This window comes from Nuphar pumila, chromosome 15 (genome assembly GCF_984573655.1).
Source record: "Nuphar pumila chromosome 15, dmNupPumi1.hap1.1, whole genome shotgun sequence".
Lineage (NCBI taxonomy): Eukaryota > Viridiplantae > Streptophyta > Magnoliopsida > Nymphaeales > Nymphaeaceae > Nuphar > Nuphar pumila.
The window spans coordinates 22,575,692-22,599,087 of record NC_143263.1 but is presented as its reverse complement, the minus strand read 5'-3'; the positions used below and the strand labels follow the sequence as shown (position 1 = coordinate 22,599,087).

The window sequence follows — 23,396 nt, the reverse complement described above, 5'->3', positions numbered from 1 at the left end:
CAATTTGATATTTAAAATGATTAATTAGTGAAATTAACTTTTTAAGAAAGCCCCATGCGTTTGCCCCCAAGGGGTTAGGGTGGTGCAGTGGAAGAGGCCTTGGTCACTAGATAGGTGGTTAGGGTTTCATTCCCACAAGTGTCAAACCCGGGTATGCCGACTCCCCGCGGGCAAAGGGTATGCCACGGGTTTACACCGTCCGAAAAGTGACCGTAAGTACCGCAGGCTTAGCGAGCGCGACTAGGTCTTTAATCTCCCATTCTTCATGAAAAACAAAAAAAGAAAGCCAATCCGTTTTTGTGGGGGAATGAAAGCAACCAAGGAACGGATTGGAGCACTCGTGGCCACCCTTAAATTGCTCTACTGGGCCAGCTCACATTGTCCACATCTAGTGGACTTGGTCTAATTACTCCACAATTTTTCATGCCTACAATGGAGCTAACGCCCTAGCTACCTTCCTTTGTCATCTCATCTCCTCATCTCACCAACATTCACAAAACTAATTTGATATTGTTTGTTAGCAAACAGCAAACAGCCATGCTCAACAAGCTCACCATCTCCGGGTCCAATTTTGCCACCACCACCACCACAATTGGGTGTGTGCATGCATGAGTGGGACGGCCTGCAGCTGCACCTCTAGCTAGCTAGTACGTGCAGACCCGGCCCCTCCATGTTTACCCTCCTCTCCCTTGCACGTGCCAATGCACATCTGAAGAAGAATAACATCATTAACATTAATGTGGTCGCCATCGTCCTCATCTTGGCGGCAACACAGCCATGTTTCCTGCAGGTTCCAATCACTGCTGCATTGCCCGATTCTGATTCCAAGGCCTTGTTGAAGCTCAAAGAGTCGTTCATGAATGGGCCCCATGTGCTTGCCAATTGGGATGCATCGGTGCCACCTTGTAATGGCAACACGTCCATGTGGATGGGTCTCCGGTGTGAAAACGGGTCGGTTTCCATCCTGCAACTTGAAGGGATTGGTCTATCTGGAACCATCGATGTTGATGCACTTGCTGACATCCCCACCATTCACTCAGTGAGCTTCATGAACAATAACTTATCAGGCCTAATCCCGAACTTTAGGAGGCTCAATGCGCTTAGAGGAATTTTTCTTTCGAACAACCGGTTCTCCGGTGAGATACCAGGAGACAGGTTTTCGGGTATGGAATGGTTGAGGAAGGTCTGGTTGTCTGGAAACAACTTTTCAGGGCCAATTCCGGCATCTCTTACATCCACTCCCCGGCTTCGGCAGTTGAGGCTGGATCAGAATCAGTTTAGTGGAGAAATACCAGATTTTAAGCAGGCCCACTTGACAATGTTTAATGTGTCCTACAATGAATTAGAAGGGGAGATACCAGCCGGCCTAAAAACTATGAGTTCTAGCTCTTTTGAAGGTGAGTTACTCAATTTTGGTTTTTACCAACATGCATATAATATATATATAAAGTAATGGGTAGGTGTCAGACGCTTTTTTGTCCTTACTGCCTGATTGTTTCTATTTTTTCTTAATTCTGACCATGTAGATGCCATCTATATGCTTGATTTTGTGAGAATTAGCTTTTGGATCGTCCGATTCCAACACCATAGTTTTTAATAAGATTAAAAAATCAACGGTCTATAATTTTTTAAAATATTCAATGCTTAAATTTCAATTTTTTTCTAAAAAAAACATGATCCAAGTGTGATTTCTTAAAAAATCGATACATCTCTAGGGTTAGATTTTTGAAAAACAACATGAAAGCCCTATCCAAGCTCAGCTGTAGGTACAAAGAGCATCCCACACCTCTCTCTCTCTCTCTCTCTCTCTCTCTCTCTCTCTATATATATATATATATATATATATATATATATATATATATATATATATATATATATATATATATATATATATACAGAGAGAGAGAGAGACTCATAACAGCGAATGCGCGTCCATTGATTTTCAATAAAGCAGCAATCATGACCACAACTAATGACCCTGAGTGGAAAAAAAACTAACGGTCGATCCGGGATCAGCAGCAAAAATGGGTTCGATAATAGTGGACACTTTGTGCTTCCACTGTTATGGGCTACACACACACATATATATATATATATATATATATATATATATATATATATATATATATATATATATATATATATATATATATATATATATATATATATATATAGAGAGAGAGAGAGAGAGAGAGAATTGGGTAGGTACTTAATGATACGTGTTCAATGGGTTTTTCTGCTCTTTTGGTGTTTTTTTTTGCAGTTCGGACCCCATAAATGTGTTGGGCACAGGTCGGTTTACAAGGAATCCACACATAGATCATGTGTTTTCGATGAAAAAATTGATATTTGGAGCCTCAAAATTTTACAAAGATTTTAGACAATTGATTTTTTAAACCTTATAAAAACCCACCCATGTGTCGAAATTGCTGATCCCTATAAAATCAAGTACATAGATCAATCAAAATTTTAAAATAAAACAAAAAAAATCTGAAAAACCTATTAAGCACCTACCCCTCACTATACATACATATATATATATATATATACATATATATATATATATATATATATATATATATATATATAGAGAGAGAGAGAGAGAGAGAGAGAGAGAGATGTGTAGCTACACAATCCATAATTAGGTGCACAACTCACAATAGAATTTTGCTGAGCGTCCATCGCGCTGTGATGGGCTTTCAACGTTTTTCCCATAAAAATGTTAAAAAAAGTCTTTTTCAAAATACCAGGACCTTTAGTGGTGCTTCAAAAGTGCTGATAATTCAAAAACTCACATAAAACAACATTTTTTTGTAAGTTTTTTGCCGTTTTTGTGTGCTAATCGTTTATCACATGCACAAGGAACGACCAACTTGATTCCATTCGTATATGCGCACCTAAGGATTGCGCAGCTACATACTCTCTCTCTCTCTCTCTCTCTCTCTCTCTCTCTCTCTCTCTCTATATATATATATATATATATATATATATATATATATATATATATATATATATATATATATATATATATATATATATATATGGTAATACATCTGTGCTAAATAAAACATGCTAAATAAGATTTTCATTTTTTTTTTGTTTTTATTTTGACCATATCACTATGATCTAAGTACTTGATTTTATAGGGATCAAGCATCCAATTCCGACACATGGTGGTTTTTTATAAGGTCTGAAAAATCAACAGTCCAAAAACTTTGTAAAATTTTGAGTCTCCAAATATCATTTTTTCATTGAAAAAATATGATCCAGATGTAGATTCTTAGTAAATCAACCATGCCCAACATATTTATGGGGTCAAAACCACGAAAAAATTACTCGAAAAGCTGAAAAACTCATTTAACATATTTCATTTAGCGCATATTATTATCCATATATATATAAATAGGGAAGGGGGACCATCCAACCAAAAAAAGGTCCAAAATCTACAACCAATGATAATCGACGACGTTCCTTCTCTGACGATAGAGTTTTTTTATCGATCAAAATTTACATATTAGATTTTTGTCATTTATTTAGTGAACAACATGTTTTGGATTATGAATTTTAGATGTCTAAATGCATTTTTTGAAAGTTTTAAAAATCAACAACTCACAATATTTTATATTATAAAATTTTAAATGCATTTTGAACCTGATTTTTTACATTTTTAAAATCATGCCTATATGTTGTAAAGTCTCTATATAACGCATATTTCTTACTAAATAAATTATTAAGCATAAATATATGAGGTTTAATGGATGAGATGCTCAAGCATTAGAGAATGGGATGTCGTTGGTTGTATATTTTGGACATTCCTTTGGTTAGATGATTCCCCTTCCCCATATATATATATATATATATATATATATATATATATATATATATATATATATATATATATATATATATATATATATATAGTGGTAGTTGTGCAACCCTTATGTACACAGCTATCAGAGCAATCATCCATCTCGGCCTTGACAGACTACAAAAAAATGCAAAAAAGCTTGCTAAAAGCAAGTTTTTTTGCTTTTTTTGGCTTTAGTGGTACTTTTAAAGCGCTGCTAAAGGTCCTAAAAATCATTTTGGTCGACTGCACGTCTGATGGATGCATGATTTCTGTGTGTACAAAATATAGCAGGGTTTCAAGTGCCACTAATTCCTAAAAAGTGGAAAACTTGCATTTCAGTGTATTTTCACAATTTTTGTGCTAGTCATCCATCATGCCTTGCGATGGACGGTCAACATGATCCCGTAAGTAGCTACGCACCTAAAGGTTGTGTAGCTACCTCTCTCTCTCTTTCTCTCTCTCTCTCTCTCTCTCTCTCTCTCTCTCTCTCTCTCTCTCTCTCTCTCTCTCTCTATATATATATATATATATATATATATATATATATATATATATATATATATATATATATATATATATATATATCAGCGACAACAACTTCATGATTATCATTAGGAGTACATGCATCATCATACACAGGGACAGCAGTGTATGTTCTCCCCCGATGATTCACTGAATCCCACGTCTGTGTTCGGGGGTCCGAATGAGCGCCATATATGTAAGCACATGGGGCTCGTATTCCCGTGTATGTTGACATCACTTAGCATCAGAGTCTGGTGCGGTTGCAAAGACTTAAGTACCTTTTGTTGCTATTCTTTCCATAAAACACCGGTTTGAGAAAATGACAAAAATATCCTTCATTCAAAAAAAGGAAAATAAACGGTTAAAAAAAGGAAAAACATGTCCTCCATCCAGAAAGTCGAGGATGATGTTGACTCTTCAAAGTCTACACAAAGAAACGAACCTTAGTCGGTGATTTGATGGTGATCCGGCGAAACGATGGTGAGTCGGGGATCCGATGGTGATCCGGTGAAATGAACTTGAGCCATCAAAAATCTCTGTTTGAACTTTTCATCATCATCTTCTTCTTCTTTTTTCTCCGTAAAACACTGTAAAATCCTCTTTCTCTCTAGAGAAGAAATTAAGGGAGGCAAAAAGCTGACAATTCGATGGTGATCGTCAACCTCTTTCTATTAGCAATGGCCGGAATGCTGCTCTCGTCCAGCGGGCAATCGACTGCGGTGGCTCCTCCTCCGCCTTTGAGGGACACCTACAACGGAATCTTCCTCCAGTACACCTACAACGGAGTACAGCCTCCGGCTTCCCCATCATGAACCTCAAGACTGCCATCAGGATGGCTGGCGACTACAGCCTGATCACGGCGAAGATCGTGCTCAAGGGGGTGGTGTTTGGCATCGCAATTTATGAAAATTGCGTTGCGCAAAAAAATGGAAAATCACAAAATCCAGTAACGATTTATGAAAATCGCGTAGCAAAAAAATAAATAAATGGCAAATCACTATGTGATTTTCTTAAATCGCTATATCGAGTAGCGATTTATGAAAATTACGTAGCAAAAAAAAATGGTAAATCATTATGTGATTTTCATAAATCGCTATATCGAGTAGTGATTTACGAAAATCACGTAGCGAAAAAAAATGGCAAATCGCAAAATCGAGTAGCGATTTATGAAAATCACGTAGTGAAAAAAAATGGCAAATCGCAAAATCGAGTAGCGATTTATGAAAATCGCGTAGCAAAAAAATAAATAAATGACAAATCGCTATGTGATTTTCGTAAATCGCTATATCGAGTAGCGATTTACGAAAATCACGTAGCAAAAAAAAAATGGCAAATCACTATGTGATTTTTGTAAATCGCTAAATCGAGTAGCGATTTATGAAAATTGCACAGCAAAAAAAATGGCAAATCGAGTAGCGATTTACGAAAATCGCAAAGCGAAAAAAAAAAACAAAAAAATTATGGGAAAGGGTGTTACGAAAACCTCGAGCAAGAAACAACCGAAGGAAACATGAGCACCACGATTAAACAAAACACTTTAGTGCTTTTTTTCGATAGTTACAAGAGGGAAAGAAAAGAAAAAAATTATACAAGGCCCTAAAAAAATTGGTCCGGGGAACCCGCATCGGGGGAGCCCCCAGACCCCCCTCCTGTAAGGGCAAAAACTCTGAATCAGGCTCCACAACTCATCAAGTTGAACCATGCTACCGTCAATGTGCAGGTCAGTCAGTGCTTGATGGAGCAATGTAGGATCGTCTGCTGGATGTGCACATAAGCAGAAAGAGAAGAGAGAATGAGTGAGAGGGTTGATGTTCATGGCCTTCTCCTGAGGGGGATTTCTTTCTCTGGTAATCATACAGTGCAGGGACTGGGTCTTAAATAACCATCTTTGGGGTACTTAAGTCTTTACAACTACTCTTTTTCTAGAATCATCGTTTTTTTTTTTGCACCAATGGAGGAAAGGGTATTTAAGTCTTTGCAATCGCATCAAACTTCAACACTAAGTGATGCTGACAAACATGGGGATACGAGTCACACATGCTTACATACATGGTGCTCTTTGAGACCCCGAACATGAGATGTAGCTACCTGCCCTTGGGGGGGGGGGGACATATAACCTGCTTCGTCATCCAGAGGGCATCAAGACAACAATGATTTAATTATTTATTTGTTATATCATCATTATCATTTTGTAGAGTAATCCTTGTCATTATTTTAAAGACAAAACTTGACAAGATCGTAAAAACGAAATGGAAGAGAAATGACCATAAACACCGATATGGTGATTGTCGCCGTTGTTTTGTTGTCATTAATTAACAGCATATTTGTGACATGCATTGTCCTTCTTCATATCTTGAATGATAAGTTGTTGCTTAATTACTTCATCGCCACTGGTTTATTTGTTATTGTCATCCTCACCACACTATTGAATTGTTGCTGCTGTTAACGATAGTGCTATCGCAATTATGTCATCATAATCATTTATGGAGTCTGGTCAAGTAATTGTGGCCATTTCTGAATCGCCACCATCAGCATCTTCAATGATGTGGTCATGTCTGCATCATCTTCACCAAGGTTCTGTGACTCATGGCATGCACCCAATGCTGCTATTGGCATCAATCAGTCATGGTTATCAGCGCCGTCACTCATGCAAATTATCGTGCTGGTCATATGGATGCCATGATTATTACATCAAACAGCTACCATACAAATTTTTGCTGCTAAAATCCTTAAAATGATGATCACTCGTTATTTTCCTAATGTCATTCTACATACTTACTCCTTCAACCAAGACTACCTACAGAATTTCCCTTGTTTTCCATTTTTTCCACTGTAACATGTGCTTGAGTATGCTTCTGGTTGGTTTCTTTCTTTCTAATTTTAACAGACTGTTAACAAGTTTTCCCGGCATTATTTTCCGGCCATGCAGGAAACAAGGCCTTATGTGGTCCACCTTTACAAACGGCATGTCCCCAACAGCCCATGAAGAAGAACACCCATGCACCGCTTACCATAGTTGCTGCGTCTGCTATTGCAATTGTTGCCTTGCTCGCGATACCGGGTGCCGGAATTGCACTGTCTCGTCGCCAGGGTACATCACAGTTTGGGCGCCATGATTCACCATATGGCTCTAATAGGGTGGCACCTCATCATGAAGAAGTAGAGAACAGCTCCGCTGCCGTTGCACCAAGAGGTGGCCGCATGAAGGAAAGTGGCGCTCATGGGCTCGTCTTTGTGGCATTTGATAGAAAGCCATTTGATTTTCAAGATTTGCTCAGAGCATCAGCTGAAGTGCTCGGCAGTGGGAGCTTTGGCTCTTCGTATAAGGCTGTGCTATTTGATGGTTATGCAACTGTGGTGAAGAAGTATAGGGAGATGAACAACATGGGAAAGGAGGAGTTCCACGAGTACATGAGGACACTTGGGAGGCTAAAACACCCCAACATTTTACCTTTGGTGGCTTATTACTATAGAAGGGAAGAGAAGCTGCTTGTCTATGATCACGTTGAAAATGGGAGCTTGGTTTATCTTCTTCATGGTAAGATCCTTTAGTACAATTTTTTTTTTGAGAGAGAAACCCTTTAGTACAACTTTATCCACTACTTTCGAAACATTACATTGATTATAATTGCTCTTAGGTATGCATAGTGAATGTCATCAATGTTGCCCTAAGGCTTTGTTTCATAGTTTTGCACTGGAATGGAAACACAGTTTGTCTGCATTGCCAAAATGTTTTGGGATGCAATTGCCATAAATATCCTCTTGTGGATCACTTCTTCCCAACTGTAGGAGGGTGCAGGCAGTCTTATTTTTTAACATTTTAGTTAACTTTTTTTAGAATCTAACCTTACAGATGTGATCTACATATTCTATTTAGTAGAAATAAGCCTTTTAACCATCTTATTATGACATGTGAGTAGGTTTTTATAAGGTTTTCAAAATGGACGCTTTAGAATTTTCACAAATTTAAAGATCATATTTTTTATTAGAAAACACGATTTAACAGTTAATTCTTAGCAAATGGAACATTCTGAGCACATCTAGAGGGTCAGACTTGCCAAACATAACTTCAAACATAAAAAATCAGCATTGTCCACATTTTATGGATGGTTAGGAGGAACCAATTTGGAAATCTGATCCTATAGATGTGTTCGGCATGGTCGATTTGCTAGAAAATGATACCCGAATCATATTTTTTGATAAAAAAAACAGTTTTTAAGCCTTCAATATTTATGAAAATTTTAAAAATCGATTTTTAAACCTTATAAAAACTACCTAGATATCATAATCCGATGATCCAAGAGTAGATTCCTATAAAATAAAGCATGTAGAGTACATCTGTATGACCAGATTTGAGGAAAAACATAAAAAAAATTCAAAAGCTGGGTAGGCTGCCAATAGGCCAAAAAAAGTGGTAGGCAACTACCACTTTTCCTATATATAGAGAGAGATAGAGAAACTATCAGCAGCATACTTTTTTGTAACACTTTTTGACTTTTAGCAGTGGTCTTGAACGTTGCTAGAAGTCAAAAAATGCAAAAAAAAAAAAAATCACGCGGATGCCTCTGGCACCTCCAACCATGTTCAATGCGAGAGACGTCCGGTGATACGCCTGTTTCTCTCTCTATATATATTCTTATTCATTTTCCGAATGCTATCATGGAATATGTTATGAATATAACCATATAGATATGATCTGTATGGGCTCAACGCGCATTACATCAAATTTTTTTGATGTGTATACTAGTTTCTAAAGGAATCTAAAAAACCAATGGCCCACAATGTGTCAAAGCTTTTTTTGTTAAACAAACTATGATGAACACATCTATGCTATGTGATTGACCAAATAATGCCTGCAACCATGACTTTTAATTAGAGAGTATGGAACCCTCAAGGCTTCCTATGCATGTATACAAACACACACCACACGCACACGCACAGTATATATGTATGCACATGCTTGCTTGGACCAAGTATGGGATGACAAAACTTTGACATTTTATTGCATTAGATGCACTTATGTTTGAAGCATTAATTTAGAAAGCCTTAATATCATGTTCTAACCATGGCTACACCGTCTTCCAGGCAAGCACACACCAACTTTTGGACCACTTGATTGGCCAACACGTTTGAAGATAATTAAGGGCGCGGCAAGAGGCTTAGCATACCTCTACACCGAGCTACCAAACCTAGTCCTTCCTCACGGCCACTTGAAATCATCCAATGTACTTATTGGTGAGGACTATGAGCCCCTTCTCACAGACTATGCCCTTGCACCAGTGATCAACATAAAGCATGCAACACAGTCCATGGTGGCCTACAAATCCCCAGAGTATGCCTCTTGTGGCCGTGCCACAAAGAAGTCAGACGTGTGGAGCTTGGGGATGTTGATCCTAGAGATACTTACGGGCAAGATTCCCTTAGTGTACCTAAGACAAGGGGCAGGAACAGACTTGCCTGGCTGGGCCAGGTCAATGCTAAAGGATGAGGGAACTGGGGAGGTCTTTGATGGAGAGATGGGGGGAACTAATGGAGGGGAAGGTGAAATGCTCAAGCTACTTCAAATAGGGTTGGCATGCTGTGAGGAGGAGGTAGATAGTAGATGGGACATGAGGGAAGCATTGGCAAAGATTGAAGAGGTGAAGGAAAGAGAAGTGGAGGACTACTCATCATTTGATGACGCTGAAGGGGAGAGGCACTCATACCCATCTCAAGGTGAGAGTGGCAATGATTCCTCTACCTCTGTAAGATAAGGACGTGGTGTGTAGAAAGTATAGTGGGTCAATGGGAACATAAGATGTGGGGCTGTGGATACAAAGCATTGGGAAGAGTTGGTACATTTTCTGCTTGTGTCTGAGAGGCCAAATGTTGACAACCAACTGTAGTGGGGGTTCATGTTGGGAACTTGGCATGTATGTTAAGGCCGTGTATTAATTGTTCACTTTCTCTTTTTGTTGGTAAGTACTTAGTTGTCGCTAAGCCAAACTAGCTGTTTGTGAGGGCAGAGGCAGATCAGGCCATATTGTACATAACCGATTCATTGGTTATGTGCGATCTCCAGCGCACATATCACTTGGTGGAGACGTGCGTGTAGGATGCGCTCTCGCAGTTCTCAAGTGAGATGCACAGTTCTCAAGTGAGATATGCCGTAGAAATTGAATATCGCCAATGATTGGTTACGTGGAATATGACTTGATCTGCGCAGGTTTGTCTAGCGAGGCCCCTTGTCCCTCACTCCAACGGTACTTAAATTTCAACCAAATTCAAAATCTTGTGAAAATATAACCGTATATAAAAAAAAAATCTAAAAAATTACATTAAAAGTGAATAAAAGAGTAAAAATATAAATAATATAAATGTACCATAAAACTGCGCTCTTATCATGTCAATATCACAATTCTTTGATATTAATATCAGCTTTTAGCAACATTGCTATAAAAATCATATTTTCAAAATGTCAGTGATATTTGTAACATAGATTTCTACCTAAATTTGAATATACAGTCCATCGTGGACACCTTTGGTCTTCCGCATATTGATTGTGCTAAGAGGATCAACCTAAGTATGCACTATGATCAGATTCAAGTCCTGATCCAGCTGGTGAAGACGGAATCGATCCGGTTGGCTCGAGGGGGCATGCTTCTAAAGAAAGGTCTAGAGACTTGGAAAACAAGACTTTCTATTGTGATAGGATTGCTGGCCAAGGAAATCAATCCTACAAGCTAGCTAATGAAAAGGAAAGTCAGAGCTACAAAACTGCTAATATAGAACTTTCTTGTTTATCTTGTAATCTCATGATATCCATGTGGTACTCTACTTCCTTGAGTTTAGGCAATTCTCAAGGACTTGTAAATTTTGAGAAACTTCATAAAAAGAGAGGAACTTCACACCCATCGTTGAGATGGTGTGAGAGAAGAGGAGGTTCCCGACCAAACCACTCTAAATCTTGTGTCTGATCTTGTTTTTTATTTTACATGATATCAGAGCTATAGGCTCACACCATTAAAATTTTGTGTTTTGTTTAGTTAAGACAATCTTCTGTTTTGTTTGCAATGGCCTCAACCTCGCCACAATATGTTTCCTCTCTTGCCCCTAATTTGGCTTTGCAATGAAACATTTTTTTATCCTTTGTGTTTGCCAAGCTAGATCGCAATAACTACCTATTATGACGATCTCAAATTGAGTAAATTATATGCAGTAAGGATCTCATCAAGTATGTGGATGAATCTTTTTCTGCACCACCAGTTCAAATCATAAGTGAATGAGAGCAAACTAAAGTCAATCCATATTTTTTAGTTTCCAAATGTGCTGACTAAAAACTATGGTGACAGAGGTTGTTTTGAGTCAGATCATTCACATAGGAACTGCTCATGAATCATGGCTTGTGCTAGGGCGATCATATGCTTCATACTCAAGCCTCAGATATTAAAAATGTGAAGAAAGATGACAATAGTATGGTAGAATATCTTAATCATGTTAATTTTTTAGCTAATTCTCTGTGTTGTTTGTAAACATAAATCTAAAGAAGTCTTGGTTGATTATAAGTGATTATGAGAGTTTTATCACTATTATAATAACTCTCCAAAAATTGCCAGTATTTGTGGAATTATTGTAGTACCTATAAAGTTTTCATGATTATTAAATAAATAAAAATAAAATTTGGTCTCAAATGTGGTTTGAGATTTTAATTTGTATTTAAATTTTATTTGGGTTTTGAATATCTATTTGGAACTAACTTGGGTCTAAATATGGTAACTGGACAGAGTGGGACCAAGCCCAAAAAGGAAGGTGCGCTCAACACATTTTTGGAGAATTAAATTAAATAGAATTTTGTATGGGATGTCCATTTGGGTTTGGATATTATATTGACCCACTTGAAAAGAATATCCAACTGGGTAGGGTCCAACAAAGATAATGGGAAGTGGGGCCCATGCCTAGGGCAATCCTAGATGGGAGAAAAAGTGATAGTGTGAAAGCCTCCCTTTCTCCCTTCTCTAGTTGTCACCCTAACTCCCCCACTCCCTCTCATTCATGCATTTCACTCTCCCTGTATATCAAACCCTCATCACCCTCATTTCCTCTCATCTATCTCCCATTGCCCATCTCTCTTTAATGCCCCTCTGACTCCCTCAATTTCATGCCTCTCATTCTCTCTCAACATCTCTCTCTCTTTCTATCATGCCTTGGAGGAGGACTCCATTAACGAGTTTTGAAGGACAACATTTCCAATTATTTTGAGGAGATTCACTTTAATGTTTTTAGGATTCTTCATTTCTAACAAATTTGGTGAAGCTCTATTTCCAATGATTTTGGTGAAGCTCCACTTAAAGATTTTTTAGGATTCTCCATTCCAATGATTTTTTAAGAGTTTTGTTCCAATGATTTTAGTGGAGGTAGAGTAAATTCAGACTATTGTGTGTGAGTATAATTCTAGAATACTCAAATATGAAATTATATATGTGGATTGAGTTTTTATATATTTGAAAATATGCTATGTGGATTTAGGTTTTTATTGGATTGATGTTTTATGAAAAATTGAATTTATATTAATATTGGATTTGGGTTTTTTTCAAATCTAAAATTTATATATGTGTTGGATTGATGTTTCATACAAATCTGAATTTATATTGGTATTGGATTTGAGTTTTTTTTTTTAATGTAGAATTTATAAGTGTTTGATTGATGTTTCATGCAAATATGAAATTATATTAGTGTTAGATTTTGAGCTTTTCTCTAAAATTTGAAATTATATTTGTGTTGAGTTTGTGTTTCATGCAAATCTAAAATTATATTTGTGTTGGATTTGTGTTTATACAAATTTAAATTTATGTTGGTGTTGGATATGCGATTTATATGCACATAAAGTATTTATGCAAAGGTTATGTACACATAAAATTTTATTTTATAATGTGCTTATGCTAGGATTTATATGCACATAAAGTATTTGTATAAAGGTTTATGCACATAAAATCTGATTTTATAATATGCTTATGTTGGGATTTATGTGCACATAAAGTGTTTGTGCAAAAGTTTATCTGCACATGAAATCTGATTTTATAATGTGCTTATACTAAGATTTATGTGCACATAAATTGTTTGTGTACATGTTTATATGTACATAAAATCTGATTTATAACTATGTGTTTATGAAGTCTTTTATACATAGAAAATTTTGTGTTGATGATGGTGGTTTATGCATAGAAAATTATGTGTTGATGACAGTGTTTTATGCACATGAAATTCTATGTTGATGAAGGTGATTTATGCATAAAAAATTTTATTTCAAGGGTGTGCATATGTGCACAAAAAGTTCAGTTTTAATGGTGTGCATATGTGCACAGAAAATTTAGTTTTAATGGCATTTATATATGCAAAAATTTTTTATTTTTAATGGTGTGCACAAAAAAATCAGTTTTAATGGTGTGCATATGTGCACAAAAAAATTTGTTTAAATGATATGCATATGTGCATAAAAAACTTTGTTTTAATGGTGTGCATATATGCACAAAAAAATCAGTTTTAATCGTGTGCATATGTGTAAAAAAAATATGTTTAAATGGTGTACATATATGCACATAAAATTCTATTTTAATGGTGTAAAATATGTGCATAAAAAAATAGTTTTAATGGTGAGAATATGTGCACAGAAACATGAGTTTTAATGTCATGCATATGTGCACAAATTTTTTTATTTTAATAGTATGCATATGTGCACATAAAATTTAGTTTTAATGGTTGCATATATGCACAAAAACTTTAGTTTTAATGGTGTACATATGTGCAAAAAAAATGTTGTTTTAATGGTTTGCATATGTGCATAGAAAACTCTGTTTTAGTAGTGTTTTTATATATACAAAAAATTTTCTTTTAATGGTATGCTTAAGTACAAAAAAAATCTTTTTTAATAATGAATTATATGCATAAAAAATTCTGTTTTGGTGGTATATTTTTAGGCATAGAAAATATGATTATATACATGTGGTTGGGTTATGGTTTTGGTGCATAAAAAAATGAATTATATACATGTGTCGGTATTGTAATTTTGGACACAGAAAAATTGATTATATACATGTGTTTGTGTTATAATTTTTGTACACAAAAATCTTATTATAGCAAGATGTATGTGCAGGAATTATGTACACAGAAAATCTATTTTAAACATCATGCCTGTGATGAATTGATGTTAAGCATAATGTTAATATGTTGTCATGATATTAATATGTTATCAATATGTTAAGCATGATGTTAATACGTTGTTATGATTTTGTCATGATATTAAGCATGATGTTAAGCATGAAGTTAATATGTTGTCATGATATTAAAATATTATCAAGATATTGAGCATGATGTTAATATACTATCATGATGTTAAGCATAATATTATATGTTATTTAGTGCTATAAAACATGAAATGTATGCAAGCACTTTTTGATGCTCATGAATGAGCTTGAGATTCAAGGAACTAATGTGGTGTCATAAGTGCACAAATATGCTATGCTACATATGATTATGTTGATATGGTATAAGACATAGTGTATAAATATGATATGTTATATATGATTATGTTGATGTGATATAAGACATGAAAACATGATTGCATATGGGATTGCTCATGAATGAGCAAAGGGTTGAGGGAACCCATTAAGTGCTAAAAGTGCATGAAGTTGTAAAATGAATGTACATACACACGTAACATAATGATACCTCAGAGCGGATGCAAGGTATAATTGCTCAAATTCACCTCGAAGCGAGTGTGAGGATGCATACCGAGAGCATTCTAAATGGGTTATTAACATAAATAAGTAAATAAAAATTTGTATAAATACCTCAAAGCAGATCAATGCGGGAGTATATTGCTCAAAGTCACCTCAGAGCAGTTGCAGAGGTGCATACCGAGGGAATTTTAAATGAATGGGCAAATAAACTGTGTAATTACCTCATAGCAGATACAGAGGTATAATGCTTTTGCCAAAAAGGCAATTTTGGCAAGTTACCTCAGAGCGAATATGCAAGTGCTTGGTAATTTTTTACAATTACCTCAAAGCGGATGCAGAGGTAATTGGCTAGGAATGTAATGCCCTAAATTTTTGGATTCCAAGTACATCAATAGAAAAGTAATCGTGACATTCATCAATTGGTTTAAAGCATTCATCCATTGGCTTATAAACAAATGTTAAACAATTTAACAGACTTAATAAAGTATAAAGTATTGTCAAAATACAAATCCAAAATCTAAACAGTTGGTCCTTTGCACACCCCCACAACATCCTGCCATTGCTCCAGTATGTCTACATATTATATGTATGGTTATAATATTGAGGGGCAGACTCCAACAAAGTCTCAGTACGAAAACACTAACAATGCATGTGCATACAGTACCAGACATACATGAAACATGCAATTTAGTACAAGAATCATGCTATCATTCAGACATACAGATATTGCAAATACATTCATGCATCATAATATCAAACCAGAACATATCCATGCTTAGCATTCAATCATCTATGGTATACTTGCAATGCAAATGCAAGTACATGTAGAATCAAGTATACATGATTAGTTTTGCATAAGCAGTTAATCAATGCATGAACAATTAATTAATGCATGATCTTACTAGAGCAACAGAACCACTCATGTATGTATGGGTAACTTCTTATTTTTATTAATATTTTTTCTTACTTAAATGTTGCATGCAATGCTCTAACTATATGCATAACATAAAATTATTTTGATATCACAATTACCTATGGGTACTACACAGTCTTAACCAGAGAAGAAGGCAATGACTCATGGTGTATATTCAAATAATTTGTGACTTATTAACATGACCTTGCACGATTCCTTGGGTGTTGGGGTAGGGTGATCTAATGTCAAGAGACTTATACCATCTTATCTGATATATTAGTACTCATTCAGCTGAAGTAGATACATATCACATTGTTATTGCAGTGGTAGCTTAGTCCCCTCTCTTCGTGGTTGGAGAAAAGCATCCTTTTGTACTATAAACAAATCTCACGAAGCCAAAAGTGTTGCTTACACTCTCCTTGTAAACCACACGAGAATTTAGTGTATATTTCACTTTTTATTCAATCAATTGTCTTGTCATTTATGCTTTATTACATTTAACCACACACAAGGTTAATGGTCACCAATTTAGACATAAGCATAGCCACCTTTCAGGCTCAAGCATGCATAAGTTCAATTAGACCTCATCCAATAGTTAATCCAATCCAACTGAATTCGCATAAATGCAATTCACACATGCATTTTCATGCTCAAATAGGTCAAACAACAATCTCATATGAATGCAATAAACATAGCATCAACTCATAAGTCACACCATGTATATACTACAACATTCATTTAATCATGCATTCAGTGCACATAATCATATCATCATGTTTCACATATGTCATGTCATGTTCAATGTAAGCATATCATTATATCATGCAATCATATTAACATATTATGCAGTCTAAATTAGCATTATAATCAAAATTATAGCATAACAAATTAAATATGCTTGGAAGTGATGTCACACTCATATAGCCTCATTAGGCCAACACACTATACACTAATAGGTCGTATGTACATCTAGTTCAGTTATGGAACCCATTCATGTTCAACTGATCATTTTTCAGAACCATGACATGCATGTAAACAAGAGTTTTAAATTTGAAACTGCATGGACAAAATTCATTAGTCAGTATAAATTTTATCATGACTTGAATACGATGAATTTAAATCTAGAATTTTTACTGTAGATGAATGTACGATTAGCCATCTACAAGCAAAAACATAGGTCAAAACTTATTTCAAATCAAGAAATAATAAATCTTTTACTTAAACCTGTTTTTTATTCACAAAACAAACGGGTCTGATTCAGCCTTTTCGAAGAAACATCAATCGATGAATTTAAAGAATGAAATAAATTTTATAATTTTTATTGTAGTTAGCTTGGTGTGTCTGATGCAAGCTTCTAAAGAAATTATATTTAAACTTCATACCAATAGAGAATTAAAATTCATGCATTGCAGTCTGTTTCCATTTTTTGATAGAGTATGTTCCAGAAATTTCAGTTTCTGAAACAAACTTCTATGATTTTTAATTCTCAAACTATAATACATCAATGCACAAGATTTTTATCATATGTTCTTTAATACATAAATAACATTAATAAAAATATCACTCATAAACTTAAAATAGTTTAGGAGAAATAAAATCTACAAAAATATGCACTCTACATAGAATTTATGTTAGAATATAAATTTTATACTAACTTAAGAGAGGTTGTATCTCCCAACCAGGAACTTTAATGAGCTCATTTTTTTTCTAGGACTGCTCCTATATGTCTGAAACAACTCTCTAAAATTTAAGAATTTTTAGATTCACTGTTTTAGAGAACCATGAATTTCTTTATGATTGGTCAAAATATAAATAATAGGACAAAATGTATTTTCAAGAAGCACAATAATGATTCTATATTTTTCATAAAGAAAAGACCGTAATTATGCATTTTGTGATTTGATTCAATATAAATATATCATACACATGCATATACACATTTAAACATATTGTAAACATAGAAACAATATATGTATCATGAATCAAACATAAGATTCAACGCTTTTACATAAGAAAATGTGTCTTTCCCAAAAATGACTTTCGAAAAAGATTTCAAGTTTTTGAAACCCTCCAATGAGATTTCTATTCCATAAAAATCATATTCAATCAAGGCATACATGTTTTCATCATGCTAGATATACAAAATAATACTATATTCCAATTTGGGATAATCTAAAATATCAAATCACATATCTACGCAGTACCGTTTTGCATAGTTTCATAAAAACCGATGCAAAACACATACATAGATTCAATACATGGTTTTAAACCATGATCTTGAATCAAGATCTGGATTCACATGAATTAATCTTAGATCAAAACCTATTTATATAGATTTTTCATACAACAAAACATTCGTTTCCACAAAGAAAATACAGTTTTCCCAAAAATGATTCTCAAAAACCTATTTCAGGTTTTTAAAACATATATACATAGCATATATGGACCAATATGTGTAATGGGTTGCATAGGAAAATCATGCCCAATGCATGAAGCATATATTTTAGCCCGTACACACATCCAAATCTAGTGAAACCCTACCTTAGAAATCAAGAATCCTTGGATCTATGTGTGAACATCTTCTTATTCATGCTTGGCTTCTTCCATTGGCAGCATAACCACACGTAAGGAAATATGTCCCTTTGGGTGTGAGGGAGGAAAAAGGAAGAGAGAGAGAAAACCCAAAAATGTTGCGAGAGAGGGTTGCTAATGAGTTGGGTCCTCCTTATGAGGACTTTTTTGTTTTTTTTGAAATAGAGATAGCACAACAAATATATTTGGGTTTTAAAAGTCAGACAATTCTGGCGGGTTACAGAAAGGAAACAATTGAATTAGGTTAGATCCAATTTTCATTAGAACCAGATCCATCCCTTACTCACATAGTGAAGGAAGACCATTTCATTCCAATTTCATAATATAGTTCATAAAAAAAAATACAAGTCTTGCAAATGAAATTTAAAATATCTCAATCGAATTGAGATACCCAAGAGTTGTCCTAAGATTGCAAGACTATTAGAAAATGATGATTCTCAGCCTCGCCACCATATCGCATTCTCACACCGCTTCCTCATTCATCACCTACGCCCCATGAAACGGGGTCAAAACTCCTACGAGTCTGTAAGTAAATCCACATTCATGAACATAATGATAAATATCAACCATCTATCATGCATATCATAACATGCTTTCTAACAGTCATATAGATGCAGATAATATAACATGTGAGCCTTAGTATTGAACATCATAACATGAAATATCAAGTAAAGAAGCATCATGAATAACATGAATATGCAATTATCAAGTTAGACAATTAGTAGTGTTAGTAAACTTTTGCTTCTCTTGATTACAACTCCAGGTACACAAAGGTAGTTGTCATTATGTTTGCTAAAGTATACTATGGTGTTCATTATGCCATTTGGATTTTTGTCGTAGTACCTATAGATCGAATAAACACACCCAAGCAAGTGGTCCATGACTGAGAGACTTTCTGCGCAAGGGTAAATCATATTGCAATCCCTAATACTACAGTAGCTGAGGTATACCACTTTTAGGCAACTCCGACTTTGCCTTTGCTTTTTTAATTCAAGTCAGTATGACATGTAGATAAAACTACGTGTGACATCATCACTCAGGGTTGTACCATTCCACCCTCTCTAAGGTGGACTATATTGTGAATAGGTTACATAGGCGGTATCATCTTTATTAGGATAATTAGTGATAATGTATGAAATGCATATCATATTATAATAAAATCATGCATTCATATAAACTTTTATAGCTTAAACACTCCTTTTTATGTTGTTTTAGGTGTGAAGGAGATGTGATTCGAATTTCACTTGAATCAAAGTTAAAATGAGGAAAATTGAGCACTTTCAAGGTATTTGGAGTGGCGCTCGAGGTAATTCAGATATTGATCCAACCCAAAAGCTCAATTTTGGATCATAGATTAGTTTTCAAGCTAAGATTATCCATTATTCACATGATTCAAGGTTTAAAATAGGAAAAAATTTAGAAAAAACTCCCTCAAAAGGTAGGTGGTGCCTATGATAGTTTTGCAAATAATTTTATTTTAAGCTTGTTTTTGAAATTATTAACAATTTTATTAGTTTAAATAGGGAAAACCCTAGGAACCACACGTCCCATATACTGCAAAAATGTCTCATCTTCTTCTTTCCTCCTTTTCTTTCTCTTCTCCTTCTTCCTTATTTTCTCAAACTATCCTCCACTGTGTGTCATCTTCTTTCCCAATGCCCACCGTGTTCTTTCCTTTCTTTTCTTTGTTATTCTTGGTGCTTTTGATGTGTTTTTCCTTGGTATTGTTGCTGTGTTTTGCAGGTTTTAGCCACTCAAGTGGAGACTTTGCTTTGGTTTCGGTTCGTCGTCTACCACTATTGAAGACTAGTCGTGTTCTCTCTTCAACCAGTCTTCCTTTTTTTCTTCCACCACAATCCCCCCCCCCCCCTCGGTTTTCACATGGATGGAACAACCTAAGGAGTGTAGCAGCAATAGCAAGGACGTGTGGAGTGTCTTTGAGCCTAAGGGTCCATTCTTTTCTCTTCCTTTCTATTTTCAGTTTTTACTTGTTATTTTTTTTAGAAAAAATATAAAAAAAATTCTTGGCCATTTTTCTTTTGTTTTTTTATTTGGGTTTTAGGTTTTAGGTATTTTTTAGTGTCTAAAATACGTTTATGTGGTTTGATCATTTTCTTAGTGGCATTTCATTCAAGTCTTGTTTCGTCCGGGTCCAAGAACTTAACCGAAAAGGCTCGTCGGGAAAGTTCTAGTGTGTAAAAACTATATGTATGAATTTGTAGCGTAGTATATTTATATTTTTGCTTTGATTAAATTAAGTTTAGAGTATATTTAGATCAGATCTGAGTTTCTAGGTCTTTACATTTAGTTTTTTCTAAAAATAAATTAGGCAAAAATTAGGGTTTTTCGATTTTTAGTGTTTTTCTTCATATTTTTGCTACTTTCTTCAAATTATTAGGTATAGTTTAGTTTCTTTTTGTGATTCACATATTTTTTTATTAGTTTAGGTTCAGATCTAGGGTAGATTTAGTTTAGATTAAGTTTTTAATTTTCAGTATTAATTAGATTTAATTTATTTATATTTCTGAAATGGCTGATTTAGGATTTTTGCAATCTTTTTAAAAATTTTAAGTATATCTAAATATTTACTATTTATTTTCAGTATTAGATTAGTTTAGTTATTGTTTAATTCATGCTCTTGATTTTGTTTAATTGCTTTAGTTAATTTTTATTCAATTATTTGTTTAAATTAGAATTTGGTAGGTTAAATAGATTAGAATAATTAATTCTTTTAATTCAGCTAAATAGATTAGGTTTACTTTCTATATTTATCAGTAGTTAATGTTACTTTTAGTTCCAAAAAATTTAATTTCATCACTTAGTTCAGAAAATAAATGTTTTAATTCAATTATCATTTTTAGTTAAATAGTTTTTAATTTAGCCGATTTAGTTAAAGAATAATTCTTTTAGTTAGCAATTTTTAATTCATGTTAATTCAATTCTTTTACAATAATTAAATTAATATTATTTTAATTTAATGTCAGTAGATTAGATTAGTTAAATTCATAATTAGTTAGGTTAAACATTGATTAGCTTATTTACTCTATTACTTAAATTATCATTGTCTCTTATATAGCATCATTTTTATTTTAATTTTTGGTTTAATTCAGTTAGTCAAACTTAATTTTGTTTAATCCACATCAGTAGCTACTTTACTTTTTATCTTGCAAATAGGTTAGCTAGTTTGTTAAAATATCAACTGATTTCTTGCTTTCTTTATAATTTATTGATTTAAGAGACTAGATATATAGTTTAGGTTAATTTGTTTTTTATATTTGTCATTTAGTTAGCTAGATTAATTAATTTAAGATTTGAATCTTGTATGTTAGTCGGTTAGCATTCTTTTATTGAATCTCTTGATTAGTTTGTTATATGTTAGTTAGTGTTTGTTAGCTGGAATTATTGAATTCTTTAAATTTAATTAAATTGTTTCGTGTTTACTTGTTTCTTGAATAGTTAGTTAGCTTCTTATTAAGTATAGTTAGTTTTAATCTTAAATTCAGTTAATATTGTTTTATTTCTTTTCTTGATTAAGGTAATTAGTTAGACTTTTTATTATTTAGTTTCATTTCTTGCATATTCGGTGAGTTGTAGTTCTTATTTATTGTTAGTTAGAGTAGTTAATTAATTAGTTATTAATTACATCAAATAGTTCTTTCATATTATCAATCATTGATTAATTTAATTACATTTAGTTAATTCAAATAGTTTAGTTTTAAAATTAGAATAATTGATTCTTGTTTTAGTTAATGACTGCGCTCTTTATTTTATAGTTTAGTTTAGTTGGTTAATTTTGATAGTTTCCTAAATTTTGTCCCTTTAGTTTAGTTCCCCCAAGTATTTAGTCAGTCTCTATTTTTTTTATTTGATATTTCTTTGCTTATTGTTTAGAATAGGGTAGGTCATTTTTTCTTTTTCTTTTTATATTACAGGTTCTTATTGTGCTAGCATAATGAGGAGGGTGGGCTGAGGTAGAAGTGTCTGATTATTCTCTTAAAACTCCCTAAATTTCATCCGAGGGCCCAACATAATTCGGATTTTTATTATTTTTGTTCTATTTTTAATTGTATTGCCTTATAATTAAGGGACAATGTAAAGTTCTTTTCTCAGCTATTAATAAAGTTAAGTTCAGTGAGTTATTTTGCCTAAGTTCTTTTCCCTATAGAGACGATCTGACTTGCTACTCTGCAACTAGTGCAAGAACTAGATTTTAATTTATTATTTGGTGTGCAGTTCTTGATTTAAAAGTATTGTTTTCAAAATCGTCACTAGTTAGTACATCATGCCCTCACTTCATGAGACAAATAGGCTCAGTAGCTGCAATATTCCTCTTAGAGTAGTATACATGTCATGACATAATTTTTGCCTAACTCAATTCACGTGTTCTGATGCCTTTAGCCTAAATGAGCACATCGCCGATGAAGGCGATGTCAAATATCTTTAATGTGTGTATGTATGCATGCGTAAGTGGGGCTTCCTGTTACAATTATGGATTCACAACCCACACAAGCTCATAATAGATCTTTATCCAGCTATGCATTTCAACATTTATTTCATATATCAGATAATGTTCATACACAAGTCCATGTTGTTCACTTATGCCTTAATATTTCATGTTATAGCATAAAACATAAACTTTCATATGCATGTCAATGTATTTCTACAACATGCTATGTACTTCATTTATATGTGGGCTTCATGGGCAATTTGTGAGGCATTTAGAAAACACATTACATGAAAAAATTATGTCATAATTAAAAAGGAACATCATTATTACATGCATCATATGCTATTTATGTAAGGT

The 23,396-nt window shown here is 34.1% G+C and overlaps 1 protein-coding gene across 1 annotated transcript; it reads left to right on the top strand.

Annotated features, from left to right (window-relative positions):
* The first annotated feature begins 670 nt into the window (after nt 1–670).
* On the top strand, nt 671–20,395 carry LOC149814784 (pollen receptor-like kinase 4). Its single transcript, XM_089990425.1, has 4 exons — nt 671–1,397; nt 7,302–7,910; nt 9,458–10,116; nt 20,336–20,395. The coding sequence occupies exons 1-4, from the start codon at nt 671–673 to the stop codon at nt 20,393–20,395; spliced, it is 2,055 nt and encodes a 684-aa protein (XP_089846551.1).
* The last annotated feature ends 3,001 nt before the right edge of the window (nt 20,396–23,396 follow it).